The sequence below is a fragment of the Oncorhynchus kisutch genome, unplaced genomic scaffold, assembly GCF_002021735.2.
Source record: "Oncorhynchus kisutch isolate 150728-3 unplaced genomic scaffold, Okis_V2 scaffold1266, whole genome shotgun sequence".
Lineage (NCBI taxonomy): Eukaryota > Metazoa > Chordata > Actinopteri > Salmoniformes > Salmonidae > Oncorhynchus > Oncorhynchus kisutch.
Window position 1 is genome coordinate 57,039 of NW_022263211.1, and position 10,307 is coordinate 67,345.

At 42.8% G+C, this 10,307-nt stretch overlaps 1 protein-coding gene across 2 annotated transcripts; it reads right to left on the reverse strand.

The window, feature by feature from the left end:
- On the reverse strand, nucleotides 1-8,329 carry LOC116365611 (WW domain-binding protein 11-like). 2 transcript variants are annotated; one of them, XM_031818131.1, is made up of 2 exons: nucleotides 7,822-8,329; nucleotides 1-2,871 (listed from the first exon to the last, which is right to left on the reverse strand). In XM_031818131.1, exons 1-2 carry the CDS (start codon nucleotides 7,895-7,897, stop codon nucleotides 2,294-2,296), a joined length of 654 nt encoding a protein of 217 aa, XP_031673991.1. In that variant the 5' UTR covers nucleotides 7,898-8,329; the 3' UTR covers nucleotides 1-2,293. The 2 variants fall into 2 exon arrangements, with proteins under 2 accessions (XP_031673991.1, XP_031673990.1); XM_031818130.1 differs by having other exon boundaries at nucleotides 1-3,015; nucleotides 7,822-7,963.
- Nucleotides 8,330-10,307: the final 1,978 nt, after the last annotated feature.

Here is a 10,307-nt window from a genome sequence, read left to right on the forward strand (position 1 = left end):
TTTATGCCACAAAACCAACTTTATGAGAGGTCTTAAAAATAGGTTATATTTGACTCGGCGTTACATGACGTACACTAAGGCATTGTTGGTATAATAGATGGGTGCATATTAATGCATGTCTAATATAATTCACAGATAGAAAAATATTGCTGTCAGGTTGTTAATCCCAGCTGGTCTGTCGGGTTGTAAATCCCAGCTGGCCTGTCGGGTTGTTAATCCCAGCTGGTCTGTCGGGTTGTTAATCCCAGCTGGTCTGTCGGGTTGTTAATCCCAGCTGGTCTGTCGGGTTGTTAATCCCAGCTGGCCTGTCGGGTTGTTAATCCCAGCTGGTCTGTCGGGTTGTTAATCCCAGCTGGTCTGTCGGGTTGTTAATCCCAGCTGGTCTGTCGGGTTGTTAATCCCAGCTGGTCTGTCGGGTTGTTAATCCCAGCTGGTCTGTCGGGTTGTTAATCCCAGCTGGTCTGTCGGGTTGTTAATCCCAGCTGGTCTGTCGGGTTGTAAATCCCAGCTGGCCTGTCGGGTTGTAAATCCCAGCTGGTCTGTCGGGTTGTAAATCCCAGCTGGTCTGTCGGGTTGTAAATCCTAGCTGGTCTGTCGGGTTGTAAATCCCAGCTGGTCTGTCAGGTTGTAACATTATTAACATTATGTTTTCGAATGACATCCCCAAGAGGTAAAGTATATAGTGAAAACAATAGTGGTCCTAAAACAGAACCTTGAGGAACACCAACATTTACAGTTGACACAACTAAGTCTTAATGTTTGTACAGTCAGCGTATTTTAGAGTTCTGATTGGGTACGACAGTTTAACTATTCTAATGAGGCATCTATAAGTTATATTCTTCAAGAATCAATGGGTATACATCATCAATATTTAGAAGTCTAAAGATCAATGTATCAACTGCAGATTGTCCTTTTAAGATGTGGTCTGGGATGAACTGAATCCTGCTGCATAAAAAAAGCATAGGAAAAAGTATTTGAACCACGGGGTATTGTCCTAATCTGACTGAGTTTTTCCACCAGCTAATTAGCTCTCGACTCGGTCCAAGATGATGCAAAAAAACATTTACATTTTTCTTTCAAAAGTTTTTTTTCTCCCTACCATTTAAAAATTTAATAAATATTAACATTTAAAGCTTTTCATTCATGTATATACAAGAACTATACAATATACATAATGATGTTATGACCTGCAAGACAGAAATGAGGTAATGCACAACTTGAAACAGCGTGACATCAAGACCAACCACTCTGCAGACTTACAGCATTCCCTCTACTTCTCGACTGACATCATTATACTTTACATTCTGTTGGCTGGCTGTTAGTTTCTTAGATAATAATATGCTGCTGAAATGTACACTATATACAATATTACTTGAAAAATATATCACTTACAAAAAAAATATCAAGAATGGTTTTCTTTTTATCTTTTAAAGCATATGTGTGAGTTTTTCCACAAAGGTAATGTGCATGCTACAGTGGGGTTGGCTTTACAAACAGACTTGACCTGTTGACCTTTAGATGACCTCTGAGGTCAATCTTTTGTAAATGGTTGTTTGGGAAGCACGTCAACAATAAGAGCACCAATGGGGAGAAAGTGCCATCATCACCAAGACACTGCGACATCATCACCAATACATTGTGACATCATCTCCAATACATTGTGACATCATCAATACATTGTGACATCATCACTTCAACTTGTGACAGCCCCTCAAAGTGAAGGTTTTTATTGGCCGTGCCACACAATATCTTCACAATATTAAAGTTCAATAAGTAGTTCTGATGCACTTTCAAAATACGTTTGCAACAAACTGTACACAGATCAGGAAGTAAATGGTAGCAATGCAGTCGTCACATTGTTTAACATGTCTTGTAGTCATTTTAGTTCCAGCACCATTTTTATTTTCTTGTTTATTAATTCCATTTATTAACTGAAGCAGAGTTGGGCCGAGTGATGCAGTGCAAATGCATAGAGATCACTCTGCTGGTTCGATGAGGTAACCATTAGTGGTCTAAGTCCACTGCCATGGATTAATTTTTTTAAATTTTATGTTAATTTATTTTTGCAGCAATCGGGTGAGAGTCCAGTCCAGGATAATCCATCAGATGGTTGTAATAATGTTGTAACAATGTTGTAATAAAGTTGTCACATTGTAACATTGTCATATTGTAACATTGTCACATTGTAACGCTGTAACACTCTAATGCTGTAACAACGTTGCAATAACGTTGAGCTGACAGAAGTCACGGTGGACCAGATTACTGAGCAGCAAGTCCCAGGATAAGTCAGTGATCATGTCAGCACATGGGACAGGGTCCTGGTTGTTCTGGTTCTGTGAGCCGAGTCTGATCCTACATCCTCCCTTCTTGACCTGGCAGCAGCAACGCCAGCCACAGTTCCAGCAGGCCTGGGTTCAGGGCCGGGGCCGGCGGATTGGCCTAAAGAGCGGTTGTTTGGACTGCTGTGCTCTTTAGATGGCGATAAAGCAGTGTCTCCATTGGATCGGAGCCGGAGAGGCGGGCTGGGACCTGGAGGTAGAGAAGGGAGCCCAGGGACCAAGTCTCCATTGGATCGGAGCCGGGGCCGGAGAGGCGGGCTGGGACCTGGAGGTAGAGAAGGGAGCCCAGGGACCAAGTCTCCATCCCTGACCCCAAAGGAAGGACCCTGGGGAACGACGGCACTCGCCGACGGTGAGGTGGTCAGGCCCTGAGCAGTGGAGCGAGGCCGTCTAGGGGTCTTAGTAGTTCGGGATGGGCTCTGGGTGGTGGTGGGAAGCGGGGAGTCTGATGGTTGGGTGGGGTTGGGCTGGGTAGAGGTCTCCTGGCCAGTCTCAGAGTCTGAGTCGGAGGATCCTCCAGTCTTGTGGAGGTCTGGGGATGGAGAGAAGAGGGTGGTGAAGCCTTCCTTCCTGTTGCAGGACTCACAGCACAGCTTGTTGTAGCCAGGAATGGAACAGTAACGGGCTAGGACCTCCATCTGGCAGAATATAGACTTGTCTCCAAGACATGGCTCATCTGTGGGGCGAGAGCAGAGTCAGAGTCAGACACAATACAGCTCTTTCCTCATACAGTAGTGACCTTAACCCAACACCTGGCAACCCAACACCTGGCAACCCAACACCTGGCAACCCAACACCTGGAAACCCAACACCTGGAAACCCAACACCTGGAAACCCAACACCTGGCAACCTCTTCAACTGTATCCAGCTCCGCTGGCATGCATTGAAAACTTGTGGCTTTCTCCTGGCTATTCTTTTGCAAAATAACTAAGAATGAACTGACTTATTTTCAAATAAATGTGTATTACATTTAACATCACATTAAGGTGTGGGCTGGTCACTGAATTAAAAAAGAACAATAGCAGGTGTATTTCTCTCCAGTAGCTGGCCTATTCTGTCCATTCATAATTCACCTGTGGGAACATGGTGCTTCTCAACACCCATGAATGATAAGATGCCGTCTGCTCTGTTTTAAGGTCCTTACTGCTGAATAGTGTCTGTTCCAGGTGTGTAGGAGTCAAAATAACAATGCTGGAAGAGCATATAAACAACTTTTGGAAAGCTCATATTCTGAGCTAGCCATTAAAAAAAGTATGGTCTACAGAAAGAGATGGAAGAGATGGCGACCCGCACACTGTGTGCACACAAATGAATACATCCAAAACTGAGGCTTGAATGCAAAATAAAGATGTTGATTAAAACACCTGACAACAGAAAGAGTTGGCCAATACTATCGAAGAGATTGTTAGTGAGGAAATTACGTCTGCCTTCGACTTGCAATTAAAACCGATAAATGAATCTCTTGCACTGCTCGTTTCTAAAAAAAAAATTGATATATACTCTACTGAAGTGGAAAGTTTGGAGACAGTGGCCAATGTAACAGAGGAGCGACACTATGACCTGGATGGAGAACGACCAACGGCTGGGTTTCACTGTTTATTTGTTTCACATCTATGGCCTATTAACACTAAAGATAACAAGTACATCATTAATAATACACACACTACTGTTCAAAAGTTTGGGGTCACTAGAAATTAGAAATGTCCTTGTTTTTTTAAAAGAAATTCAGATTTTTTTGTCCATTAAAATAACATCAAATTGATCAGAAATACAGTGTGGACATTGTTTACGTTGTAAATGACCTTTTAAAGGTCATGTAGCTGGGAAACAGCTGATGTTTAATGGAATACCTACATAGGCGTACAGAGGCCCATTATCAGCAACAATCACTTCTGTGCTAAAATGGTATGTTGTGTTAGCTAATCCAAGTTTTTTAAATTTTAAAACGCTAATTGATCATTGACCAAAACCCTTTCGCAATTATGTTAGCACAGCTGGAAACTGTAGTGCTAATTAAAGAAGCAATAAAACTGGCCTTCTATCTTTGATAAACACAGATATTAAACTGTTTTCCAAAATGTTGTCATCCGGTCTCGAGACTTACTTACCCAAATGGATCCACACGGACATAACCGTGGGAAGTAAGGGGTGGCCTGGTAGAGGTGGTCTCCACTGATACATCCCTTACACAATGTAATATGGTGTCTCCTATTGGCCTGGAAGAGGTGGTCTTCACTGATACATCCCTTACACAATGTAATATGGTGTCTCCTATTGGCCTGGAAGAGGTGGTCTTCACTGATACATCCCTTACACAATGTAATATGGTGTCTCCTATTGGCCTGGAAGAGGTGGTCTTCACTGATACATCCCTTACACAATGTAATATGGTGTCTCCTATTGGCCTGGAAGAGGTGGTCTCCACTGATACAGCCCTTACACAATGTAATATGGTGGTCTCCTATTGGCCTGGAAGAGGTGGTCTCCACTGATACATCCCTTACATAATGTAATATGGTGTCTCCTATTGGCCTGGTAGAGGTGGTCTCCACTGATACATCCCTTACACAATGTAATATGGTGTCTCCTATTGGCCTGGTAGAGGTGGTCTTCACTGATACAGCCCTTACACAATGTAATATGGTGTCTCCTATTGGCCTGGAAGAGGTGGTCTCCACTGATACATCCCTTACACAATGTAATATGGTGTCTCCTATTGGCCTGCTAGAGGTGGTCTCCACTGATACATCCCTTACACAATGTAATATGGTGTCTCCTATTGGCCTGGTAGAGGTGGTCTCCACTGATACAGCCCTTACACAATGTAAACTATGGTGTCTCCTATTGGCCTGGTAGAGGTGGTCTCCACTGATACATCCCTTACACAATGTAATATGGTGCCTCCTATTGGCCTGGTAGAGGTGGTCTCCACTGATACATCCCTTACACAATGTAATATGGTGTCTCCTATTGGCCTGGTAGAGGTGGTCTCCACTGATACATCCCTTACACAATGTAATATGGTGGTCTCCTATTGGCCTGGTAGAGGTGGTCTCCACTGATACATCCCTTACACAATGTAATATGGTGTCTCCTATTGGCCTGGTAGAGGTGGTCTCCACTGATACATCCCTTACACAATGTAAACTATGCTTTAATGCTATTATTGCTCACACTGTTTCCATTTGAAGAACAACGTAACTGGGATTCAAAACAACATGCCCATATTCCAATATTTCACAATAATGCCTTGTGATCTGGAGGACAGCCTCTAGCATCCCCTCAATGGTACAAATGTGGAATCCGTATCCTTACTAATGTCATGGACATTAATGGTTTAAGAACATTCCAAGGAAACATGTTTCTATATTTACAACTTAAGTCAGCTATGCTGGCCTATGGAGTCCTTTGGTAAACCCAGCTACTGAAACCTCCAATGATGGGATTTATCAAATAAGTTATCTGGGCTCCAGAGGAGATATATAATATATAAACAACTTTTGGAAAGCTCATATTCTGAGCTAGCCATTAAAAAAAGTATGGTCTACAGATCTACTTGAATCTGAACAACCCTTTAACTGGGGAGACAGGAGAGGAGGGGGGGGGGAGAGGAGGGGGTTCTTAAAGAGCTCTGATTAAAGAGCTCAGATTAAAAAATATGACCTTGGCATTCTGTAATCCAAACCACCAATTTATACATTTGAAGTTTGTTCATTTACTGTATTTAACACCAAAGAAACGTTTTACGCTGAAATTGGCCCCAACTCACAACTGTTCACTGTGTCCCCTAAATCAGGTAGGCACATTTTCATTTGATGTGGGTGTGCCCTGCAGATAAATGCCTTTTTCCCCCCTGAAGGTCATGAATTGAAATATTCAATGCTTCCCTTTAATTATGTTACTTAACGATGAAAGCCCCTTGAATCTCTCAGTCAATCAGAGAAGACTACTGCTGGAAGGAAAACACTGCTTGTCACACCCTGACCTTAGAGATCCTTTATATTCTCTATTTTGGTTAGGTCAGGGTGTGACTAGGGTGGGTAGTCTAGTTTTTACATTTCTATGTTGACCTGGTATGGTTCCCAATCAGAGGCAGCTGTCTATCTGTCACGGCTGATTCGACGAAGAGGTTTCGGACCAAAATGCAGCGTGGTAAGTGTCCATAGTTGTTTGTAATGAATAAACCGAAACACTACAAAACAATAAACGCAACATGAATAACCAAAACAGTACCGTGTGGTGAAACAGACACAGACACTGAAACAATCACCCACAAAGTACCCACAGAATATGGCTGCCTAAATATGGTTCCCAATCAGAGACAACGATAGACAGCTGCCTCTAATTGAGAACCAATCTAGGCAACCATAGACATACAATATACCTAGAAAGGAAACAGCCCCATAAACATACAAAACCCCCTAGACAAGGCTAAACACATACATCACCCATGTCACCCCCTGACCTAACCAGAATAACAAGGAAAACAAAGAATACTAAGGTCAGGGTGTGACACTATCGTTGTCTCTGATTGGGGATCATATTTATGCAGCCTTTTCCCACTGTGTTTTTGTGGGATCTTGTCTATGTCTAGTTGCCTGTGAGCACTACATTAGAGTCACCTTTTAGTTTTGCGCTTTCTTGTTTTTTTCCCCTGTGAGTTTCATCTAATAAACATGTGGAACTCTATGCACGCTGCGCCTTGGTCCATTCATTCAACACACGACCGTGACACTGCTGCTGAAAACTGATTGGCTCTAAAGATGGCCGACCACCTCACTCTCTCCCATTTAACCAGTGGATACAGTTACTATTAGAAGTTATAACACTAGAATCATCGACAACAAGAAGGAATGATCCTAGTCAAGGAACGACTGAGGGTGGCTGGATGGGGACTGGGTTATCTTTGTACTTGTAAACGCACTCTGAAATAAAAAAATAAAAATCTGAATTAAAAGTTGGTCACAAAAGAACAGATTTGGATCTCTTGGTGTAACGCCTAAAGGTTATGGGTTATGGGTTACTGTACTTCAAACATATTTCCCAGACACACTCTTTAATATCAGATCTTTCAAACGGTAAGCTGCTAAGAATAGAATAGACTAGAATCCAATCAAATCCAATACTAGAATAGACTAGAATCCAATAAAATCCAATAGAAGAATAGAATAGACTAGAATCCAATACAATCCAATAGAAGAATAGAATAGACTAGAATCCAATACAATCCAATAGAAGAATAGAATAGACTAGAATCCAATACAATCCAATAGAAGAATAGAATAGACTAGAATCCAATACAATCCAATAGAAGAACCGAATAGACTAGAATCCAATAGAAGAATAGAATAGACTAGAATCCAATAGAAGAATAGAATAGACTAGAATCCAATAGAAGAATAGAATAGACTAGAATCCAATAGAAGAATAGAATAGACTAGAATCCAATAAAATCCAATAGAAGCATCCCATGCTCACTTACTGAAGGAGAGTTTGTGGACAGGATTCTCAGGAACAATCTGATGTACACCCTCCGTCTTTGTCGTTGAATTCTCCATCGCTTCTTTGGTGAACGGGGGCAGGGATGACTGTCCTGTTTTTACCAGAGGATGAGAGACGGCAAGCTTTACAGATAATTACATGGTGGGACTTTGGGTTGCAAAAATCATAGGTTTTCCAGAAATCCAGGTTGGACGATTCCAGATTTCTTGCTTTTTCCCTTACTTCTTCTGGTAATGTACCAACTGGGAGTTCTGGACATCCTGGACATTTTGGGGAAGGTTACCTTAACTGCAACCCTACATAAGGGTTTTTTGGGAAGGTGATGGTTCTATGTGGAACCATAATGACTCAAATAGCCCTTTGAGCTCTTCAAATGGTTCTTTACAGTTCAGAACTAGGGTTCTTTACAGTTCAGAACTAGGGTTCTTTACAGTTCAGAACTAGGGTTCTTTACAGTTCAGAACTAGGGTTCTTTACAGTTCAGAACTAGGGTTCTTTACAGTTCATAAAATGGCTCTTATCTCTTTTAGTGATAATTAAAATGTAGGGGAAGCAGCTCATTAGAATATTTTGGGCGTGTGTAATTCCATTACATTTTGTATATGACAATGGTCAGTGATGGTGTCCTGTGAAAGACTCATGTTATGGCCTTGTGTTAGTTGAGAACAGCTGACTAAATCAGTCAGTGGGTCTCAATTCTCTCCTCAGGGACCCCAGCTGTTCCAGAGAAAGCTCACTTGTTTCAACTTGTCAATAATAACACCTATGGAATTTTAACAATATAACATGTCTGACCAGAATAAAACCCTGTATGGTTTTCAATAGGATCTACAAAGAACCTTTAAGATTAAAGAAGGTTCTTTATAGAACCATTCTCCATAAAAGTTCTATAAAGGACCCTAAGAAAAGGGTTGCAACCATAGTGGAACCCTGTTTGATGCTATATAGAACCTTTTATTAATGGTTCTCTATAGAACATTAGCACCATGTTCCATTTAGAACCTTGAGCATGGTTCTTCATAGAACCTTCAAAAAAGGTTACATAAACCACCAAAAGGAATTTGCTATGGCAACGGTTCCCGAACTCCCCAGGTAATCAGAGCCCTTTAAGAACCCCCTCCTCTCCTCTCCTGTCTCCCCAGGTAATCAGAGCCCTTTAAGAACCCCTGTTCCTCTCCTCTCCTGTCTCACCAGGTAATCAGAGCTCGTTAAGAACCCCCTCCTCCCCCTCTCCTGTCTCCCCAGGTAATCAGAGCTCTTTATGAACCCCCTCCTCTCCTCTCCTGTCTCCCCAGGTAATCAGAGCTCTTTATGAACCCCCTCCTCTCCTCTCCTGTCTCCCCAGGTAATCAGAGCCCTTTAAGAACCCCCTCCTCTCCTCTCCTGTCTCACCAGGTAATCAGAGCTCGTTAAGAACCCCCTCCTCCCCTCTCCTGTCTCCCCAGGTAATCAGAGCTCTTTAAGAACCCCTGTTCCTCTCCTCTCCTGTCTCACCAGGTAATCAGAGCTCGTTAAGAACCCCCTCCTCTCCTCTCCTGTCTCCCCAGGTAATCAGAGGTCTTTAAGAACCCCCTCCTCTCCTCTCCTGTCTCCCCAGGTAATCAGAGCTCTTTAAGAACCCCTGTTCCTCTCCTCTCCTGTCTCCCCAGGTAATCAGAGCTCTTTAAGAACCCCCTCCTCTCCTGTCTCCCCAGGTAATCAGAGCTCGTTAAGAACGCCCTCCTCTCCTCTCCTGTCTCCCCAGGTAATCAGAGCTCTTTAAGAACCCCCTCCTCCCCTCTCCTGTCTCCCCATGTAATCAGAGCTCGTTAAGAAACCCCCTCCTCTCCTGTCTCCACAGGTAATCAGAGCTCGTTAAGAACCCCCTCCTCTCCTCTCCTGTCTCCCCAGGTAATCAGAGCTCGTTAAGAACCTCCTGTTCCTCTCCTCTCCTAAATGTCACCCAGTCAACCCACATGTTTGGACAACTCTCATCCTCCTTTCTAATACTTCATAAAGAGGTGTACCCTAAATGTGTTTCACCCCCTCCTCAGAAAACAGAACTGGGTACAAAGCTGAATTCCCCCTCATTCCCCCCAGGTGTTATGGAGGAGAAGGGTCCATTTATATTGGCCTTTCCCAACTGTTCAGATGCATGTATAGACACAGATACAGACGTGCACACACACGCACTAACACACACGCACAGTCTTGCACAGCTAACCTGGTGGGGACATACAATTCAGTCCCATTCAAAATCCTATTTTCCTTAACCCCTAACCCTAAGGCTAACCCTAACCCAAAAACCTAACCTTAACCCTAAAACTAAAACTAATCCTAGCTCCTAACCCTAACCTATTCTTACCCTAACACTAATTCTAACCTTAACCCTAAACCTAATTCTAATCCTAACACTAACCCTAAACCCACTAGAAATAGCATTTGACCTCGTGGGGGAAAACAAAATGTCCCCAGTTATGTTTGTTC